The 22948-nt window shown below is 37.2% G+C and overlaps 1 protein-coding gene across 7 annotated transcripts in view; it reads left to right on the plus strand.

The window, feature by feature from the left end:
- MYO1B (myosin IB) overlaps positions 1-22948 on the plus strand; it is a 171678-nt gene that overhangs the window by 143405 nt on the left and 5325 nt on the right. For 4 of the 7 annotated variants that reach the window (XM_074910655.1, XM_074910657.1, XM_074910656.1 and 1 more), the window contains 15 exons: positions 215-415; positions 2483-2709; positions 2878-3078; positions 4305-4398; positions 4840-4989; positions 7180-7248; positions 8927-9013; positions 9304-9390; positions 12008-12094; positions 15240-15314; positions 15727-15861; positions 16752-16858; positions 19875-20007; positions 21536-21688; positions 22609-22736. In XM_074910655.1, the coding sequence (XP_074766756.1) occupies positions 215-415; positions 2483-2709; positions 2878-3078; positions 4305-4398; positions 4840-4989; positions 7180-7248; positions 8927-9013; positions 9304-9390; positions 12008-12094; positions 15240-15314; positions 15727-15861; positions 16752-16858; positions 19875-20007; positions 21536-21688; positions 22609-22736 (1934 nt within the window). The remainder of the gene's footprint in view (positions 1-214; positions 416-2482; positions 2710-2877; positions 3079-4304; positions 4399-4839; positions 4990-7179; positions 7249-8926; positions 9014-9303; positions 9391-12007; positions 12095-15239; positions 15315-15726; positions 15862-16751; positions 16859-19874; positions 20008-21535; positions 21689-22608; positions 22737-22948) is intronic. The other 3 variants (XM_074910660.1, XM_074910658.1, XM_074910661.1) reach the window with 3 other exon arrangements.

Below are 22948 nucleotides of genomic sequence, written 5' to 3' on the forward strand. Positions count from 1 at the left end.
AAGATTCCGATCTCAGAAGCAGTCTTTCAAAAATGCAGATAACTGAATATCTGTTGGAAATGGGGATGATGAGGAAAAGAGCCAGACTTTGAGATGGCTTGAAAAATGTTTATCTGGGTAGCAGAAGTCGAACAGGACTGAGAGGTCTCCTTTTTATGCCTTGATGGAAATGTGATGGAAACAAATACTAAAACTCTTTGTCTCAAAATTTCAGAACCAAACTGGAATCCTGGCCATGCTAGACGAAGAATGCCTGAGACCGGGAACTGTTACTGATGACACCTTTTTAGAAAAACTGAACCAAGTCTGTGCCACTCACCAACACTTTGAGAGCAGGATGAGCAAGTGCTCCCGGTTCCTCAATGACACCTCTTTGCCTCACAGCTGCTTCAGGATTCAACATTATGCTGGCAAGGTACCTGGGAAAGCAGGGAGTACGTGGTGTGTGGAGGGTGTTATACCTGTGTGAAGCCTACAACGAGGAGGCTGTTTGTCCATTAAATGATGTTACAGTGATGGAGGAGAATTGCTTGAGTCAATAGTTGATCAACAAATCCAGACCTGTCTTAATCTTTTCTGTCTTAAGCCTAAGATTCCTGATTTGGGCTGAAAGGTTTTCAAAGATCATGCTGCTTTAGCTGAAATCAAGGGCAGTTCTTTCATCAGACAAGAAAGGTGTCCCACCTGCTTTGGTTTTGAACTACTTGTGCTGCTAGGTCTGTGGAAGTAAAACATTGTTTAGAATGGCAGAAGTTCATGCACGTTTGGTGGCAAGATATTTTGGAAAACATATTCTTTGTCACTGAATGAGCTGAAGTCCTTAGTCATGTTGTTGAGAAAATGGAATTTTTGTACATTTGAAGGAACTGAGTTTATTTTGACAATCTGTGTGTTTAAACAGATGGAAGAGAAGGCTATACAGAGGGCTTGCAAATGTATTTGCTTTTTACAACATAAGCAGTATGAATAAATATAAGCCTGATAGTTTTTTACGTGTAATTCAGTATGACTTTTTATTAATGAGAATCCAAATAAAAGAACACAGTTTATTTATTAAAAAAATCTAAAAGTAAACGTAGGTGTTGAACATACACCTGTTGTTTGAATCTGCTGAACTGTTAAATTCACAGAATAAAGACTATTTGGAAAGCGTTTCATTTTCCTAGGTCTGTTTAATACTTCCCTAGTTTTTTTAACATTTTCTGTCTTAGTTTTGAATAGCTCAGTAATTAACTCATTCAAAATAGTGCTGAAGATACCATACTTCCAGCCTTTGAGGCAGCCATTTATTAACTTTATGTTAAGTATTTGCCAAGATTTTGTAATTGCATATAATCTATTGGAGATTAATACTTAGGTGTTTCTTTGGTTGTCAAAGTTCAAAGCAAATTGAAAACACCCTAGTACTCTGAGAAGGACTGCAAACAGATTGTGTTTTAGCAGGCAGTGAGGGTCTTCGATTGTTATTGGTATTCACTTACCCAGTAGAGCAGTCTGTGAATTCCTTCTATTTTGGGAGGAATGTTGTTTTTCCATCCTCAGCTGAGAACATTTTGATCTAGTCATTGGATAATGAAAGTTTGACTCTCCTTTTGTGAAATATAAGAAAGTTCATATGAGCAGTTTTTTCACTAGTGGCATTTACCACACCTGTCAGAAACAGAAACGTGTACTCCAAAGAAAAATGCTGCCTGAATTTCCAGTCACTTGCAGTTGTGTAAAATATGACTGTGTCAGTATTAGTTTTATTCAATATTCTGTGTACATAGTACATATCTACACAGAACTGAGAAACCATGAAGCTGAAGAATCTGTATCACCAGCCAGATGACTTGTCACAATTAATCCAACTAAATTCCCTACCCTCAAAAATTAAAAAAAGCCAGTAGCAATCTGAGATCTACATGAAGTTCTCCCCTGGAATCCTGGGGCTCCAGCTGCAGGTCAGAGCTTTGCATTTATGCTTCTTGTTGTTGGACTGTTTTCCTGGTAAAAGTCCTTTAAAGTAACAGTCCTCTGAGGGCTGGACAGATAGCTGCTTGCTGCTGCAACATCAAGAGGTGATATTTCATATCTTGTTTTAGTTAGGCAAATAATGTAAACATTAGCACTTTGAAAGGAAAGCGTATTTTTGCTGTTGTGATTCAACAGAGAGGGAGAAAACTTTTTGTCAGTCAAAAAAATACTGTTTTGGAACATTGACAAGTGGTGGCATATCAGAGTTATCACAGAAGAGAAACCAGAATTCATCAGCACAACTGCTAGCAGTGTGAGAAAAGGCATCTTTCTCAGATAACGTGTTCACAGAAATTTTATTGAACAAAAAGTCTTCCAAATGTCAAATTTAAAATTAAAGCTGAAATGTTTTTTGTTTGGTTTAGATAGTGAGAAAGAAGGGGTAATCAATTTCTTGGGTCAGTTTTGAACTGGCCTATGTTATAGTTCAAATCATCCTCTGATGAGACTCTTCTGTATTGTTCAGGTTATGTACCAGGTGGAAGGATTTGTTGACAAAAATAATGATCTTCTGTACCGTGACCTCTCCCAGGCCATGTGGAAGGCCAATCACTCTCTTATCAAAGCATTGTTCCCAGAAGGCAACCCCGCTAAGATCAATCTAAAGAGACCGCCAACGGCAGGTTCACAGTTCAAGGCTTCAGTTGCTACCCTGATGAAAAATCTTCAGACAAAAAATCCAAACTATATCAGGTAAATTACCCTGTGGCAAAACTTTGGTGAATTTATGTTTGGTGAAGTTAACAAAAATAAAAATCTTGATATACAAGGATAAACTGTTGAAATCTATGATTTAAACCCACAGTAGCAGTTGTTGACATGTACAGTGCTGCAAATGACCCTGTTCATTTCCCTTTCCAGATGCATCAAACCCAACGACAAAAAGGCTGCACACATTTTCAATGAGGCTCTGGTGTGCCATCAGATTCGCTATCTTGGCCTTCTGGAGAACGTCCGGGTCCGAAGGGCAGGTTATGCATTCAGGCAGGCATATGAGCCTTGTCTGGAAAGGTACAAAATGCTGTGTAAGCAGACGTGGCCCCACTGGAGAGGGCCAGCCAGGTAGGAAAACGTCAGTATTCTTACCTGTCCTGTTCCAATGACTGAAATTATTATCTTCTACATGTTCTGATTTATTTTTTTTAATTAAATGAACTTTCAAGTATTTTAAAAGTAAACGGAAGAAGTAAGCTGATGTGACTCAAGTGTTTTACTTGTATGTTGATCCTTAGCATCTTGTTCCAGATTTTGGATGGGTTCATTCACTGGGCCACCTGTACTTTTCAGTAGGCTCAAAATTACAGTTCCTTGGCAAAGGAGATGATTTTAGTGATGAATTGATCTACTAATGGAAAAGATTTTGCATGTGAGCAAGGAGAGCACCTTGTTTTTAGAATACATTGCAGCCTTTACTGATCTGGGCCTGAAAGAAAGGGTGAGAGAGAAAGAAATACTGGAGTGGAATCAAAATTACTAGGAGATCTGGAATAATCAGAAGGACACTTATCTTTAATAACCAACTTTCAAAGTGCAGGAACACCCTTTGAAGACAGTCATGCAATCTTCCTCTGTTCGTTCAAGAATAATTTTACATAATGATTGGTGAACAGCTATGAGAGAATACTACTTGCAAATCAACTGTATTAAATATATAATTTAAAATTGCATAGTATTCACATGTATTTTTACAGATAATCTCTTGGGTAGGCAAATGAGCTTCTCTTAATTCTTTTTACACATGGCCACCAATAGCATGATTTAAATTTCTTTCATAATAGATTAATATCTTTAGCTACAATTTAAAACTTTGTTATCAGGATAATGGTGGAAGTGTAGTATTGATAACAATAGCATTGTACAATCACCACAAAGATCTGTGCAATTCCTCTCTTCTTTTTTGTTGACATTTATAAAAAGCAGTTGGTAGAGTGTGGAACGTTAGCATTTGTCAAACTCATCAGTCTTTATTTTGCATTTTGATGTTAGTGTGAGAGCTCTTCCTTTTTCCTTTTTTTTAAAGTAAAATCATTATAGATGTAAGAGGAAAAAATAGGCCATTGCTAATGCTGTTGAATAAAAATTGCTCTTATCAAGTTATTCTGAATCTTGTCTTCAGCTAAATAACCAGTGACTAAATGAGTTAGGTTTTCAATCTTCTTACGTCAAGCACTATTTAAGAATTTAAAATATGCTTTCGTATACTTTCCATAAATTAATCTGTGAATATGTAAACTAGAAAGTTTTAGAGCTGGGGGTCATGTGTGCTAAGCTCATTTACTTCTTATTAGGGCTGGAGTAGAGGTACTGTTTAATGAATTGGAAATCCCTGAAGAAGAATTTTCGTTTGGTAGATCAAAGATATTCATCCGCAACCCAAGAACGGTAAGTGAAAAATCTCTTCTGTGAAATCAAGCCATCTTTCTTGAGGATAGCGTGTTATGAACTGCATAATTCACTAGCTGGTTACTACAGATTTTTCTAGATACAATGCTTTGATGTTTTGCGGTGGAATATAGCATTAAAAAAAAGGCACTTTTTAAATGTTAGACCCATTAAAATTGGTGTGAGTCAAGACTCTACAATAGCTGTCAGCCTGAATTTAATGTAACTTTTGTGTACTGACTTGCGACACTGTATCTGCCACAAACCTTGTTGATGTATCTGCCTATAGCTCTGGAGATGAATAAATCAAAAGGTGTCTGAAGGGGGGCTTAAATAAAGGAGAGCTTTCATTTACAATACCTGTGCTTATGGTTTTTCTCTGGTCTCTTCTCTGCTGTTTTCTTCTTTGTCAAACAAAACCCTAAAAAACCCCCCACCCAGCTCTTCAAACTAGAAGATCAGAGAAAGCAGCGGTTGGAGGACTTGGCTACTCTAATTGAGAAGATTTATAGAGGTTGGAAGTGCCGCACACGCTTCTTGTTAATGAAAAGAAGCCAGATTGTGATAGCTTCCTGGTACAGGAGATATGCAGTAAGATACTATCCTTACTAAATGGGGGGTTCTTGTCGTTGTTTAATACATTTTTTTTTTTTTGGTACAACCTTGATATGATATTTCATATAAACTTAAGATGGTATTTTTCCTTGAATGTGTATGGAGAAGTGTTGAAAGAATTCAATTTTCTGTTAGTATTTAAGTACCGATAATGTGAACACAGACAATTTAGTTTCTATAGACCACTATTAAGTGTTTACATTGTGCTTATGCTCAAACAATTAAAAAGCTCACCAGAGTCCTTTAGCTCTGGGAGAGCAGGATTTTGTGGCCCAGCTGGGAAGAGTCTTTTTCTTACAGCTAAAATACTGTGCTGCCTGGCACTTAGAGTGCTCTCAGAACACGTGGTTAATGCGTAAAAAATGTTCAGTAACATACATGTGCAATTCTGTGGAATTCAATCATTCCTAAGGCTTTTTGTATTTTTGCCTTATTTGGAACCTTTGCATCTGAGGCTCAAGAATGCTGCTTGGGAGGATCTCAGGGAGTTATTTTAATTATAGCTCATAGGACTCATAGTTCAGTATTGTTATTGATATAGTTCTAAAGCAATTTCAAATCTGTTTGTAGACTGGGTATTCTATGTCACAAACGGAACAGTACTGTTGTGTGACTCAGGTCTTTCTGTCAGTAAATGACATTGACTTATATGATAAAATATTTGTTGTTTTAAGTTTTAAAATGGTTCTTAAACATCTCAGCTGTGTTTTGTTATTGTGTACGTATTAGAAAGCTCGATAAAATATATGATATGGAAAGAAAGCATCATCTTACAAGTTGCAGAATTAACAACCGCTGTTTTTCAGTTGATGAGAATTTCTGCTTATCATCTTGAAAGCCATTAGTGTTTGGCTCTGTTGTCTTGGATAATTAGAGAGAAGCATAGATAATTTGGAAAAAATATGAATAAATGCGCTTTTTTTACTGTAAAAACTCTTCTCTCTGAACTTCTGTGATTGAATGCACCATTACTATAAACAGCATCGTTACAGAATTGCACTGTGCCCATATGGCTTCGTTATGATCTCATACAGTCTTAATTAATTAAAAATGGAGTTTCCACAGCTATATTTATACAACTTTTAACATAAAGAAATGCAAGCAAATATGTGACAAAGTTCACATCATTGTTGATTTCTTAATTGTAGACCTTCATTGGTTCACTGGTAAAACACAGCAGCAGTTGTCTTTGAATGCAGGATGGAGTCATAGCCAGGCCCTCCGAATTACTTTTGGGTGACGATAGAGATATTTCCTCAGCCTCCTCACGGAGATGGAGGGCACCACTCTCCTAACCCAACATGACTGCTAGGCACTGCAATTTGGAAGGTTTCATAAGGAATCCCTTGCACAAACAAAGCTTTTTAGCCAAGTCTCCAGCACAAGGAGTTGTCATAGGATCTGCAGACACTTGCCTGTCTGTTCCCTTGCAAGGTATGACAGACAGCAGCCATGGCATGAATATGGCTTAGAGGGGATTCTCTCTAGCTTGTTCACAGAGATGTTCACTGTAATTGAGTGGGCTGAGCGTGAAGTCTAAAAGACTTTTTGCAAAGTCTGTCAACTGTTGTTCACTTAGTATTATACTAACCACTGGTCTACTGGAGAACTGAACTTTTCAGAAGGAAAATGCTCAGCTGTCCAGGAAATTTATTGTTCAAACTGGCATACTTGGGTAATATTCCAGTGTGTGATTCAAGAATCCATGGGTTTTCTTTTTCCTGTTCTGAACTTATCAGCTTTTAGTATTATAAAGGGACTGCAGGTAATAGGAACCGCATAAGTCTTATGAAAAGGTGGTAAAAAGCTTAGCCAACAAACCTGATTTGTGATGGTTTGTATACTACTTTGTTGGAGTGAAAGACAAATAAAGCTGTTACTGTTAGTATTTAATCCATGTCACTTTTTGTTGCTGACCATGAACTTAGCGTTTCTGTAAAGAGAGAGTGACATTGTCCATACGGCATTGTCAATGTGCTTTGTTTCCCCTTGAGTTGAACACAGAATCTACTCTCTGATCTGCTTCATCACAAATTGTTCACTTTTTACATTGAGTGCTTTTATCCTTAATCATATTTTCGTGTGTGAGGAATGAAAGTTTTGTTAAACAATATTTTACAGTGGAAATAATCTGTTCTAAGCATCATGTCTTTATTTTCAATACAGCAACAAAAAAAGTATCAGAAGATAAAGAGTTCAGCTATTATAGTACAGTCTTACATCAGAGGATGGAAGGTGAGTTTCCTGTTACTGCGGCTGTGTCTGCATGGTGAGGTAAGGAGCAGGTCAGAAAACGCATTCCGAGTGCACTGAGCCTTCCAGACTTCACGTATTCTGTCCGTGGTGCCGTGGCTGTGCCGTAGCCATTGTTAAACACTTGTGTTTGCCATAGAAGAGGTGAGGCTGGGACATTTGCATGTAGCCTGGGGTACGAATCCCTGCAAACGGTGCAAGTGGAAGGCTGGGACCACACTCAACTACTGCATTACCCTTGGAGTGTCTTCTGCCAGAGAGTTTGGAGAGAGGTGCCCTCTTTACGTGGGCTGGCGCGTGGATGAATGAGTTTGGTGTTCAGAGCAGACCTAGGTACACACTAACCAGGCAGCCCAGCGGCTCCAGAGTGGAATGGTCTGGGACTCTGCCACTGAGCTTATTAAAACTGTAACGTTGGACTGATTGGAAGAAATAAGTTCTGGTTGGTGGTTACTTTACAGTTAACAGGATTCTCAAACAATGAAAAAAATTAAAAGCTGGTTTAAAATAAATGCTTTGGGTCCCCTGGGCAGTATGTTACTTGTGCTAAGTCTTCAATTCTCCTCTATGTGCTAAGCAGAGGGGTGAAAATGTACTGTACTCGTGTTGAGCAAGTAGTATATCACTGGTTGCTTGGCCTTTGCCTCAATTTGCTACAAGTTTGCTTCTTCTCTGAGAGGTTTGTACTTTGTGAAGGGATAATCCTGCAGCCATAGTAGAGACTTAAGGAGTGATGCTGTAATAAGAGGTAAAAATGAGGTTTACAGCTCACATGAAAGCAGCCACAGTGCTTAAAGCAACTACTGCTCTCCAGCTTCAGAAAAAATGTCCCTGGGCTCCTCTGTTCTCCTACTAACTTTCCTCCACCACACTAAATGTGGCTTTCACCTCTACTTGGGGAAGGGAAAACTGCCTTTAATTCTGGAGTCCCTTCCCTTCCTGTCAGACGGGGAAGGAAGGGGCTGCAGTCACTAGCTATAATTGTAAACAGCCCTCTCCTGCCCAGAAGGTTTTAGTTTGCCAGCAATACAACTAGCGTAATTTGATTTTAATATTTTTCTTGATTTTTACTTTGTCATTATTATTTTGTTTAAGTGAGTTTAAAATATTCTTTCAGTCTAACTATTGACATGCTGTCCTTTCCCATGAGCGTTATTTGAAGAAAACTGGGTAAAAGCATCATCTTGAGTTATATTTTTTTGTTTGTCATTGGAGAACACGCTCTTTTGCAGTAGCACTGACATGGATAAAAGCCTGGTATGACAGCAGCTGTTAGTGTGACCTAAAGCCAGGCAATTTACTTGTGATTGATTCTTTATTGCAGTCTAAATGGATAAGACGTATACTGTGTGGAGGAGAAGTATTGTTGCCATGGTACAGACAGACATACAGATATGTCAGGTGATGCAATACATCTGGGAGAAAATTAAACATTGAACTAAGATCCCCTGAACTGCCAGTCCCAAGCTCTCACTTGTGCACAGAATCCTCCCTGGAATAGGGAATGTTAGGCTGCATAGCATTTATTAATTTCTTTGCATGGAGATTTGGAGGCATTGTTTTTTTGGTTTTGCCTAGATTTGCAGGTTGCAGTGCCTTAGTTTAAAATCATAAAGAAATTACAATTATTTTTCTGAATAATGTTTTCAATTGCATACAGGCTCGGAAACTTCTTCGGGAACTTAAGCATCAGAAGCGTTGTAATGAGGCTGCCACAATAATTGCTGCTTACTGGCATGGTACCCAGGTAAGAAGGTGGCAACAAATTGTGCACTTAATTGTCTTTACATGTAATGAAGAAGGCTGTTCAGGATAAGGTTATCTGGGCATATTTTCAGTGGCTTAAACTGCTGATTTTTTTTGTTTCTCTTTGCTGCTAACATGTTTTAGCTGGTGCAGTCTGGGAAGCTGGGACACGCTTTAATATTTGCTGTCTTTAGTGACTGGTTTCTTTCTTTCTTTCTTGCACCATTGGGAACTTGCAGTAACCTTTTCTTTCCTAAGCTTTTCTATATCCCATTTCCAAATGCATCACAGGCGCGAAGGGAACTGAGACGACTGAAGGAGGAGGCTAGAAATAAACATGCTATTGCTGTTATTTGGGCTTACTGGCTTGGATATAAGGTACTTCACGCACATATCACACGCTCCTCTTCATTACCCAACAATATCAACATTTAATCATAGTAAATAGTGAGAATTAATGACTAATACAATTGACTTTAAAATAATAGAGCATGATCATTGATTCCTTCCATTTCCATTCATGCCACACTTAATAAAATCTGACAACATTCTGTATGTCATTTTTTTTGTAGAGTAGGTAATTCTTTGCATGGCAACCAAGTAGTGATTTGCACTAACAAGCCATTAGACTAGATTAAAAATGACTGGACTACAGTATTCTCAAATTAGGAAGTGCACTTAACTACATGTAAATATGCGAAGCATGGTTTGTGGGGGGAGAGAAGGTCGGGGGGGTTGGTGTGGTTTTTTCCCCCCCCCTTAACAAGTGCTTTCAGTGACACTCTATTTTAGTGATCCAGTTGAGCTCTTCATCAGGATGTGTATTCTGCACCCTGGACAGTCTTTGTTTTTACAAGTTCAAACAACTGCTACTAAGTTTTACTAAATTTTAGTTTTAGCTGCTTTAATTGATTCTCTGGCTGTGATTTGAACCACTAAGAAAATTTCAGGAAGTACAAGTAAAGCGTGGTTTTATGACCCGATCTTTTAGCAGAAAATTATGTTAGTTTGCAATTCTAAACTTACAGCCCTAGAAAAATCTCAGGAATTCCAGCATCAGCTGTTTGTTTTCAGAAGCAAAGTCCAACTGAAAGATTCTTGCTAATCCCCAGCCTGCAGTTGTGGGTTATGTGAACATTTGAATTACTGTTCACTACAGGTCAAAAATTTATTGGTTGCAATTAATAAATTTGTAATTTAGTGGAATACCATACTCAGTAAATACGTTAGGTTTGAAACATTTTCCAGTTATTACTTAGGTTGGAGGAGCGGAGGGGGGAGTGTTTTCAGAATACCTTACCAACTAGATGAAGAAATATGCGCAAATTAAATCTGGAGTATAATGCTGACCTTTGCTATTTTGATATAAATCTATTAGATTTCTAATGAAATGGCAGCCATGGGAATCCAAGCGAACATGTACAGAATTTCCCTCATACTAGAGAGACTTTGGAAGTTTTCAGAGCTAGCTTGATATTTAGGTATCTGTGTAATTTGATAGACGCACTGTTTCCTCTATGTTTGTTTAAATGCGATACACTGATAATTTATTTTCTTTTTAACCAGAGTTCCTTTCACCCCCAAAAATTGCTCAGTACTGCAGAAGTGATACTTATTTTCATATGTTTAAGATGCTGTTTAGAATTAAAAAGGATACATCCAGAAAGTGGATGCAGTAGTGTTAACTGTATTCGAGCTCCTCGTTTAAATATTTAGTAGATCTGGATAATTTTTAACATGTTTTAGTCGTTATTTTTATCAATTGGCTCACAGGAATTTAATGAAAAATTGCCTCCTTATTCTTTAAATATAAATAATCTAAACATAATAATATACATAGTTTAAAATAATCTACATTGAATTAAGATTATAAAAAGAATTGCAGTATCTGATAAGAGATAAAGCTTGTTATTGGTGTGATGTTTTATCTTTTCCTAGGGGAATATTTAAAACAAAAGTTTCTGAAAGTTATCATCAGAGATCACTGGCTTTACAAACAAACCAAAGAAAAAAGAGCTATAGACCTCAAGTACTCGGTTTCCTTCCTTTTCACAAGACAGGCAAATTCTTAGCTTTGCGGAGTCCTTGTTTTTATAGTGCTGTATATGTATAGTGGGAGCTTTTGTTCCGAGCAGATGAGTGAAAACATATTCTTTGAGAGCCTGCAAATTAACCTTTCTAGCTGCATCAGAAAAGCATAACTGACCCAGGCTAGAACTGCTGTTGCACGAGTCTGTTTGACAACATATAACTTGACAAGTGCAGATATATCCTAAAATGTGAGATTCTGTTAAGTTGCCCACATGTGCCTTTGTGTTTAGAATACTTTGGAAATTGCTTTCCTAAAATGGAAATGATTGATGAAACGTAGATAAGTGCCTATCTCTTTGTACGTGAGGAAGGCACTAGGGGTTTTACCCCTTCATTCCATAGATAGACATAATTTACCAGGCTGGAGAACTTTTTTTGAAGTACATAAAGATTGAAATAAAAAATAACCTCCAGAATAAAAGCCCTCAATACAGTGCTGGTAATTTATCATTGCATACATAGTTTCAGAATTGATTCTGTTCTGCCCAGGCACTTGCCAGTGGAAGAAGTGACTAGATAGTAAGATTTAACTAAGTCTTGTTTTTCATATGCGTCATTTTGATCATTCAACTGCAGGCAAAGTTTTCCATTAGAATCAAGTAACAAGATACCACCGATTGTGAGGTGTGCACAGAAGAGAAGATGGAAACACTGATAGTGAATAGTGGGGCTGACAAAATTCTTATCTGTGCATGCCACTTAAGCGGCACTGGAGGCTTTTTTGACCTCCTATGTGGCTTCACACCAGTTCACACTGACACATTGGGTTTTAAAGGTTAAACGCTGTTTTTCCATCTTTCTATCTTGATTGTAAGTTGGCTGTTCTGTTTGGGAGAAGCCTTTTCCTGGTCGTTGTGCTATCGGCATCGGGCTGTCTCTTTTGTTCACTATCTAAACCTTTTAGGCTCGAAGGGAATTGAAACGCTTGAAGGAAGAGGCTAGGCGTAAGCATGCTGTTGCAGTCATTTGGGCTTACTGGCTTGGACTGAAGGTACTTTCTCAAACACTCCCATCTCTCAACATGAACTCAGTAAAGCGTGGCATCTTACTAACACTTAATAAACAAGCAGTTATGTGGGCTCACTAGTAGGGATGACTTTTACACAGAATTACATTGCTTAATTTTGTCATGGACTTTACTGAAAAATTCGTAAGCTGAAAATGCCTCATTTACAGCAATATTTAGGCATCAGGTGATTTTTTCGTATCAGGAATTTCAGTTTTCAAGTAAAAGACCAACGTCAGATTAAAGGGACTCAATTACGGTGCTTGACTTTAAAACCTGACCTACGTTGGCAGAGATCCTACTGGAAAGATTACAAGAATGTATTTTCTTATTGTGACCTCTGCTTGTTTGAATGGGAATAGGGTGGAGCTGCTTGACTCTCACTGCTGCTCACGTTAGACCCCTGACCCCAGTGTTGAGAGCATGGTGTAAAGCTAATGATAATGTCCTGCTGCTTCCATCAAGCCTTTTTAGGGCATGGCATTGCATGCAGTTACCTATGGCTGGTGGCAGCCATGAATTCCCAGAAAAATGGGAACGTACAAGAGTCTTTTGGGTTTTGTCTCTTTCTTTCAAGGACTGGTTGGCAAAAGAAAACACATCTGTAATCTGGAAAAATGTAGTTCTGCTCTGTAAATAGACTATGAAAATGGCATCCTGAGAAGTTTCAGGTCTGTGCCCAAACGATTTACCTAACACAGTTTTCAAACATAGTTTTACAGACACAGTCCTGAAGAACTGTGGAAATCAGAATCAGTTTGTTTGGCTGGGTGTCTCTTTCGCTAACAGGGGTATTGTAGACTACAGATGTATAAAAAGGAACAATTTGCTTGTTAATGCAGACTAAACCCCAGTTCTAATATTCCAATACTTATTCTAACAATGATGAAATGGGAAAAATAGTTAAAAACCATATAATTATATATAATCAATATGTATTATGTATATAAAAAAAATCCATTATACTACGTACTTGGAAACCAGAGCTGGAAATACAAAGGAGCCATTTTAAGAAGTCATTCTGCAGATCAGAATCACACTTGAGGTACTACTGCCAAAGTGGGTCTGTTTTTATGATTTTAAAACAAGGATATGTCCCTCCTGAGAACTCAGAGGCTGTTTTATATCAAACAGCGGCATTTAAATGAAAACTGATGAATCCAAAACCTTTAAGGCACATTACAGCAGGAATATGTTTCTGCCTGTCTATCATGTGATTTTTCAATGTATTTTTTAAATAGTGTAAGTGGCACTTCCATTTCACCTGAAACAGGCAGATTTTTCTGAATAAAAGCATAGCCTGTGATTCCAATATGTCACTGTTACCACAGGCAATTCTCACTTGTCTGATGGCAAAGTATTTTCACCTGTGACATGTGGAGGTGAAGATTTAAAGTTGATACAAGTGATCAAGATTAAACCATTAATTCTTGAGTCCCTTTTTTTTTTTTTTTTTTTTTTAATTGTATGGTAAGGAGATTTAATAGCATTTGTGGTACTTTCCAGACTTGGGCTTTTCTGGAACGGCTTGCATTTCTCAGTGCTTGCTTTGCAGCTTCCCTGCAGTGCCAATAGGATGTGTGGGTGTATATTAGTCCATTTGTTCCAAATTAATTTGCACACCTTGCAGCTCATGGAGAATAATACAAAGCAACATCATTAAAGAGAGTCTATGAGAATATGGCGAGATCTGGGATGATTGTGGCTGGAGTGGCTTTGAGAGTGTTAATTTCCATCCCTGAATAATAAATAAAGGCTGTACAGTAATTATAGAGCATTAAACCTTACAGAAAGTCATTGAATAAGAACTCTAATAATTTTTCTTATAAAGTGAGGAAGATAAAATTATGTGCTCTATTTGCATAGAGTGGTGGCAGCTGAACGCTGTCAGTTTTGCTGACGCATCTTAATTAAGCAAAACCCATTTATCTGTGAGGGTTTTTTTAATCTCAGAATGGTGACAGGTTCTTGCTTTCAAAACACTGGCTTATCTTAAAATGCATGACACCTCAGTAGGGGTCAGAAGGTATGCCAGGATAAGCCAAGCAAACTTTTTCTTATAAGTTGATGTGGGTTTTTCCTCTATGGATTTCCCTTTATTTTCTGGTTACAGTGAACTCAGCAACACATAGCAAGTTAGCTAAAACCACTAAATTTGCTCTGGGGTAAATTACGCAAAGCCGTGATGTTTTCCCTGGTTTTTGCTCAAAACTTGTAACAGGTGTGTTGCAGACCGTGCCAAAGTTTGAAAAAAGTTGGGGGATGTTTCAGTTAACTTGATGTGAGCCTGGGCTTCACATAAAACTGCAAATCAGTTGTGCTCTTAGATTGCATTTTCTGAAGAGAGGAATTTACATACTGCTAATTAGCACTGATAGAAATACAAAGGGAAAACAAGTACTCTGAAACTTACATTTACAAGCATGTATTAAAAATCAGTATCACCTGCAAAAATGGTTCTCAGTGATCACTTTTTAGATTTATATAAAAAAAAAAATAGGAGCAAATATCAAGCTTACTGACATGAAGCAACCTTTGTGCTGATTCTCTGCTCTTACCAAGCACCAAAACCTTCTTTTCCTTTTTGGAATGAAGACTGCTGGTATGAAAAGAGTTTTTTCATGCATAAGTCTGCTGTGGAAAAGAAATCAATTTTTTGTTATAGAAAATGGTGTATTAAGAATCTTAAAGGAGAAAAATCAGAAACAGTTCATCAGTTAACTGTGTAATTTAACATCAGTTTAGTGTCACTTTAGACACAATAAAATATGTATCACTGATGATACCTCACTTTTTCCAGTCCAGCTTTATGTAAAAGCCTATAAAGATAGATTCATGCTGTGAATTCAACAATATTTGAATGGCCTGCCTTGTCAGAGGAAGGTATTTCACATTCTCTGTTAAATTTGCAGATGACTGTACTCAAGTCAGCCAAGGTAACTTTCTGACCTCTTGGTCCATGGTTTGGCTTGTATATTTTAAGTGTATCCACTTGGTGTTCCTGTTTCAGGAACACTTTGCATGTCTGTATGCTTTTTTAAGTGTTTTCTGCCATATAGCTTATAAAAGAGTACCTGTGCAAACAAATTAATTCTTTGTATTCACTCTGACCATTTATTTAACTTTTCAGGTCCGTAGAGAGTACAGGAAATTCTTCAGAGCCAATGCTGGAAAAAAAATTTATGAATTTACCCTTCAGAGACTTGTATGTATATATCCATACAAAGCACATGTACATTTTCTGTGTTTTATATTTTTGTTTTCTAGCAAAAGTAACAGCTGTATTATGGCCTTGATACTCTTTGTAAGGGAATGTCCTAGCTAAGCATATGGAAAATTGACAACTTAAGTATTCTGATGTTGTAAAGAAAGGGTAGTGATAGTGTTTTGAAGATGTGGCAATGGTACTAAATAAGCATTTGCTACACTTCTGTGATATCTAAATCTGCATTTCTTAATATATCTGGATTTTTAAATCCATATTCAGGTTCATGAAAGCTGAGAGTTGCAGTTTGGTAACTGTGCTTTTAATCACAGACCATCTGCTTTTCTGTGCTTATTTCAATAACTATGATATTTGAACATTAATAAACCATCTTGCTTTAATTTTATCACAGATGCAAAAATACTTCCTGGAAATGAAGAATAAGATGCCTTCTTTATCACCAGTAGATAAAAACTGGCCAGCAAGACCTTACCTTTTCTTGGATTCCACTCACAAGGAACTGAAGAGGATTTTTCATCTGTGGAGGGTAGGACACATTCTGGTCCAGTCTATAGAGAACTTCATCACATGATTTTCAGTAGTTTTGTTCATGAAGGGCCTATTTTTAGGATGTATTTCTTTCCCTTCCAGGCAGGATGATTTTATTTCTTTGGAAGAAGGTCATTGTCTTTGGCCTGCAAAGGATATAACTACCCTACCTACTCCTTTCAGTGGCTAGGGAGAGACAACTGCTTCCTGCCATCAGCTTTTAACTTAATAGGAAAGCAGTATGCCTGTTAATTGGTAGCTTATAATACTTGTGTCCATGGCCAGGACTGGGACTAGCTCTTAGTCCAACATTGGACATACAGGGTGGAATTTTTTACTTATGAGCTGTGGTTAGCTGAAATTCATTTTGGATCTTTGGATGGAGAGAACAGCGAGAATCTGTATAAGTGCTGATGATCAGTTTTACTGATCTTGTGGGCTATGTTTTCTGTGAATTGTCAAGGAATAGTTTTTCTTTCTGATCCTGAAAAATACTCTTAGCTGTGTTTTGTTCTTTCTCTCTGCTTACATAAACTTCCACAATTGTGGAGCTATGCATATATACATGTTTCTGGGAACATTCTAAGCACAGTCTTCTAATGACTGGTATCTGATAGATAAAGCTCACGTTCAATTGAAACATGCTGAAATGAGATGTTTTAGATACTGGTTTTGGTGCAATTCAGAAGTATCTGGAATAGGTGAGGAGAAAAACATCTCTGCTGTGTGTCACTGCTGCAGTGGCACGTAGGATGGAGCTGAGTCACTTCAGAGGTATATGAAGAATGTGCATCTTGAGCAATAAGCAAACATTAGTGAGTGGTGCTGCTGCTTCAAATCAGATTTGGAAGGATAATTTTTTTGGTTTGTTTAATATATGTTTTGTAGTGTAAAAAGTACAGAGACCAGTTCACAGATCAGCAGAAGCTTATATATGAAGAAAAACTGGAAGCAAGTGAACTTTTCAAGGACAAGAAGGCTTTATATCCAGCCAGGTAATGACTTACTCTGTGCTTTTAGTGAACAATAAATTCAGTATTCTTACACAGATTTAGAAAACTAAGCAGGATTTTGCTTTTTATCTTAAGCAGGAAAGGGCATTTTCCTTGTTCGGCAATGTCCGTTCATCATTTTACTTTACAATCCTGGAAATTGACCTCAATTTGCTTCTAATTTAGATGTTGTTGCAGCCCACTAATCCAGTGATACTGAGCACTTCTGTCCAGAAGCCATGATGTTTTGTTGTTCTAACCCCTCATGACCTGTTCACATCGTAAAAGTTGGGAGAACTTTTAGAAGGGAATAACTCTCACCCTTTCCCCTAGTTTCCATCATGCTGATTCCTGCAAGCAATAAATGCAGGCTGAACTGAAAGGCTGTAAGTCACAATGTCACTCCCAGATGAGGCATGCCAGGGAGCTTTCCCGTCTTCAGACTCAGTATGTTCAGCATAATGCTCTAATGTGAAGGCTAGGTAATTTAAGAGATACATTGGTATATATCTTTTTGAAAGGATACTTTAAAAAGTGCTTAGAAGTTAATTTCCATTTTAGAATATTTTTTTTCATTTGAGACTTTTTTTAAAATGGGGAGATTGCTGCAAATAAGTTTTTTGGTTTTTTTTTAGATTACTGAGTTCTTAAAAACCTGATAAGTTCTTGTCATTTCTATCTGCAGAGCTAACGTTACTCAAGAAAGTGCAGTAGTATCTGATTTTACTTAAAGAATGCGTTTTATTTTTTCCACGCAATAAAACTGACAAAATAGAGATCTGATGTCCTTGAAGTTGAATTGGACTTTTAAAGTGAATATGAGCTTAGAAATTGTGTTTTTCTTGAAAGCAAAGGTCTTGTCCATCGCAGGAGAGTTTTCTTTTCAAGCCATAGTTTGAGCTGAGCAGGAACAAGGCACTGTAAAATGAGAAGCAGTGTCCAGTAGAGAGAGCAACAGGAATCTGCAAGAGTTGATGAGAGCAGTTCCATGGACGGACAAACTGCTTGGTTGTTTGTGTGTTTCATTGCTTTTGTTTTGTTTCATTTTTTATTGAGACATTTCCTTTTTTCCTGCAATGGGTTCAGTATATGTTTGTCTTTCTTCCCTTCAGTGGATCACTTATTTAATGGCTGTATATGTTAGCTTGGGGTTTGTTCCTTATTTACTTCAGGATGTCTTTTTATGCTGCTGGGAAAAGAGAAGGAAGGATGTTGCCTTTGGACTTTTCTAGGAGCAAGCAGGTTTTTTTTGCTTTGAGTCAGTATACATCTGATCAGTGTAGAGCTCCTTGGGAAGGAAGGAATTTTATTTATATCCCTGGTTTGGTACTTTTTATGCCAAGACTGAACAATGAAATATTATACAACAAAATAAATGTCTAAGTTACTTTTCGCCAAGATACTCTCAAGTGGTGTATGTGATAGAGAGTAACTGTTGATTCATCTCAGTTTTAGCTTGCAAGTTGTCATTGTTTGATTGAGGAAAGAGTCTACAGGGAATCTACTGTGTTGGTGACTATGGTTTCATAATGCTAATTAATAAAAACAGAAGGAAACAAAGTTCCAACATGGTAGAAAGTTAGAATGTTTTTCCCACCCTGCACTCATTTAGAAACATTTCCATCTCTTTTTGTCTTCTATTCAGAGCTGATTAGCTCCTGTTGGATTTTTTTTATTGGCCTAAGGGTGGAGGAAATTAGTGTACAAAATTTGTGATTAGTTGATATGATAATGATTCATAGGATGTGGATAATCTTCTGTGTATAATACAATTATTTAAGAACAGAGAAGGACTTCTTGTGAGTTCTCAAATACCAGTAACCTTCCTTTTCTCTCCCATCTCCCTGTGTGCCAGAGATGCAATTAGAAAGGTAGTGCTATTCCACTTAATATATTGGTTCCTCTTGGGCTCTAGTTTGGGAAAGCTTTGGATTTAGTACTTTGTAATTTAATCAAAGTGATTAATTAAAAGGACTTCCAAACAAAGCAAGCAGCAACTGTATTCACCAATTCTTACCTGATAGCAAAGCTCTTACAGTATAACCCTGAGGTGGATAAAGACAGGGTGATTTGCAAGTGCAACAAGTCTTGGCAAAGAGCTGGTACACATTTAACATGAGCAGGTCTGGAAGGCAGGTTCTTGTCTGTCACTTTGAAATACTGCAAAAGAACAGAGGTGTCAGTCCTACTGAGGTTTTATTTCCTGTTTTCAGAGAGACTGCTATTGGGTGATTTTAAATCAAAATTGTCTGCATATGCAAGTGTGTACTTTTGCCTGATATCTGTAGCAATTTGGCCTATTTAATTAAAAAATGTTTCCAGAGCAAGGGAAAAAAAAATTCCTATTAATGTCTTGGGTGATAAATTTCTCTTTATTCACCATCACTGTGCTGTTAATGTATAAGAATCTATGTAATACACATACTATTTTTTACCCATCCTCCTTTTTCCATTCCCCTGGGATAATATGCTGGGAGATATATCCACACTACTGTGTAGTTAAAAAGTTATTTTTCCCATTATGTAGAGTGCCTCATGGCACAGTCAGTGTGCCAACACCACTGCACTGAGTCAATGGTGGTACCGACCTGAAGAGTCTTGGGGAAGAGCGCAGGGCGCTGCCATTTTCAGCTTCCCAGCAGAATGGGGGACAAGTACACTGCATAAAAAACGCACCATATTAAGAGCCCTGTTTTCATTCAGTTATGTATTTGTTGTTCTAATTATTCTGTTAGACAAGAGCAAACTATTTTGAACTGCTGTTTGAAACAGGTATGTAGAGGTTTCTGGGTTGTTGAGAGTATTATTTCGCTAAAAATGAAGCAGCAAATGACTTTCCCTGGCAGAGAGCATATCAAAGCTTAAGGAAGCTTTAGGCAGTATAGAGTCACTGAAAATGGTATTTGCTGCATCTCCTGCCTCCGTGAAGCCTGAAGCAGAATGCGACTGTTTCAGGACGTTTGCTTCTTCCCTGAGATTCATATTTAACTCTTGTTTCCCTTGTCTTTTTGTTGGACAGTGTTGGGCAGCCATTCCAAGGGGCTTACCTGGAAATCAGCAAGAACCCCAAGTACAAAAAACTTAAAGATGCTGTGGATGAAAAGATCATTATTGCAGAAGTTGTGAATAAGATCAACAGAGCTAATGGGAAGGTAATAAAATGGAATTGCTTTATCCAGAAGGGTAGATCTTTTTCGTTATAAGTAAACTGAGAGGGAGACTTCATTTCTGTCATGTAGTAATCTGAGGATTTTAAAAAATGCTTTTTTTTTAAGGACAAGATGGGAAATGTTGTATTTATGTAAATTAGTGATTTCAAAAACCTGTTTTAAACTTATATAAAGACTACTAAATCTTGTTTGTTTGGGTTTGTAAATTTCAGTGACTTTTCCAAATAAAACTGGCATCTCATCAAATGGTAACAGAATGTATTGATTCACAACTAGATGTAGTCTCTGTACCAAACTTAGATCTTCTATTTGCCAATTGAAGAAGATAAATATATAGAGAACGTTATTCTTGTTCAAGTATTTAGAAAAATTAGCCTTTCAAGGTTCACACTGTCATTCAAGCTCCTGATTATCTCATTTTATTATGTTTTAAAATTGTAAGTGACCTGTCTTCTGGTTGATATCAAAAGCTTTTTGGAAAGAAGAGGCAAGTTTCTTGTATCATTTGAATAAAGCTGTTAAATATGCTGGGTACTTTTTTTATTCTGCCAACACAGAACTTGTTTTGCATTTAAATTATACTTATTAAACCAGAAAGTATTATCCTCCCTTAGTAAATGTAATTGTTTTCACCATATCTGTCTGAATATTAGAAGTAGTAGATGTCATTTATGCATTTGTGGGAGTGAAATTAGGTTGCCTGTTGTTGATGCCAAGTTAATTTTCTGGTTTGGGAAGCTAATTAAATGAAGACATTATCTTTCCTGTACTTGCATAGGCTACAGCTCTCAAGATTTAAAAAAACCCCTAAATTTATAATGAGCTATGGTTCTATGAGCTTAGGACAGCTACTTTTTAATTACAACAGTTAAGATTGTATTATTTAAAATTTTACAGGAGAAAAAGCCATATGTAGATTTAAGTTCTCTTTTGTTATTTTCTAAGATGAATTTAAGAATACACATTCATGCTTTAAAAATATTTGTCATTTGAAAATACGAATGTTTGTCCTTCTAAAGAATAATTCCAAGAGATAAAGGGAGGAGAACATAACACTGAGAATACCTATGTGATTTGTGTTCTTTTGCAACACAGTTTTGGCGAATAACAGTAAATAGTGAGGCTTAGTCCTGAATTAGCTATCACTGCAAAGGTACATTGGCTTTCCTGGGGATTGACAGAGCATGAGAAATGAGGTTATCTTGATTTGCATAGTTTCTGAGGTTCAGTTCCGGAATTTTACAGCTGTAAGCTAGTAATTAAAGGAACGGCTTATACCTAAGCATGTGTGCCAAAATGGGCTAAGCTTCTCGATTTTTAATTAGACACAAATAAATTTGACCCGATTTTAACTGATCTGCAGCTTTTACTGAACATCAAATGTTCATGTTTACTAATATGGGCCAAGATTATTAACTCTATGAACTGCTTGTAGTCCTAGTAGGTGCTCAATAAAGACCATTTTTCTCTTTGTGTAGATAATGGTTTGCATGCATTCTTATTTTTACAGGCTACATCCAGGATTTTCTTATTAACCAAAAACAATGTCCTTCTTGCGGATCAAAAATCTGGGAATATCAAGTCAGAGGTTCCACTGGGAGATGTTACCAAAGTGTCCATGAGCTCTCAAAATGATGGCTTCTTTGCGGTGCACCTCAAGGAGGTTGGTTATAACTTAATACTACAATAATATGACTGTTTTACATGCAGTGATACAAAAATTGTTTATTAATTATCTTGTAGCATTAAATCATAGTAGTTAGCCTGTAGGTTTAGAAGCTTATTGAACTTTGCCATATCTGCAAAAACTTTGATTTAGAACTACTGAAGCCAAATGAGAACAGTTATTACATTATGAACAATCATTTGATTGTGAAAATCAGACTTCATATTTCACTGTAGCCTTATCAGGATTAGAGTTTTCCATTTGTAATATGGGCCTTTAATCTGGTTCAGATACCTTGTGGCAGTGTTTTCCTTTTTAGTTGCTCGTATCATTCTTCCTGACACACTGGCAGGATATTTCTTTCTTCTTCATGGGATACCAAGAAATCCATGTTATGGCACAGCTAATTTGGTTACTCGGTTCTAAAGAACTTGGTTCAGTGCTATATTTGCTTCACTGCATTGTCAGCATTGCTCTGCTGAATTCATTAAGGTGGCATTTGTATTCTAGCTTAAATGGATTTGAAGAACGTCATATATAGTGTCTACTCATACTGAGCAGCTTCATGCTAATACTGATGTTGGTAATTGTTTTCCCTTTCTTTCTGAAAATGTTGTGAGCTTTCTGTGGTGTAGCCAGAGGAGGGATACAGAAACACTACAGTTTTGCAGGAGAAACGAAGGTGACCCCCCTTTAGGGTCAGAAGGTGTTTTTAACTTTCTCAACAGGTTTGTGAGTGAATTGCATTTTGATCCTACTCATTGCACTGCATCCCTATTTAATTTACAAGAGAAAAGACTGTTGTTTCATTGTGCTGGGAAGAGAAGACTCCTTGTAAAACCTCCTGCTTGGCTGGCATTTAGTGTTTTTAATATTCCAGTTTTTGGTAGTCCTAACTACTTTCCTTTCTGTTTCAGGGTTCAGGAGCAGCTGGTAAAGGAGATTTCCTGCTCAGCAGCGATCACCTTATTGAAATGGCCACTAAACTTTACCGCACTACTCTCAGCCAAACCAAACAGAAGCTCAACATTGAGATATCTGATGAGTATGTTTCTTGTTTGCTTAAAAGTGTATTTCCTTCAGTACAACATGCTAAAAAGTCAAGTATCTAGTGTTAAAAAAACAAGCCACTGTTGTGTAACTAATACTTCTTTCGACAGAATACTTGTAAATAAGGATCCAATTTTCAGTGTGTATTCATTTCTGGTATTCATTTTGGCTCTTTTTTCCTTGAAAGTCACTAGAGAAAATGTGCTT

The sequence above is a fragment of the Athene noctua genome, chromosome 7, assembly GCF_965140245.1.
Source record: "Athene noctua chromosome 7, bAthNoc1.hap1.1, whole genome shotgun sequence".
Classification (NCBI taxonomy): Eukaryota; Metazoa; Chordata; class Aves; order Strigiformes; family Strigidae; genus Athene; species Athene noctua.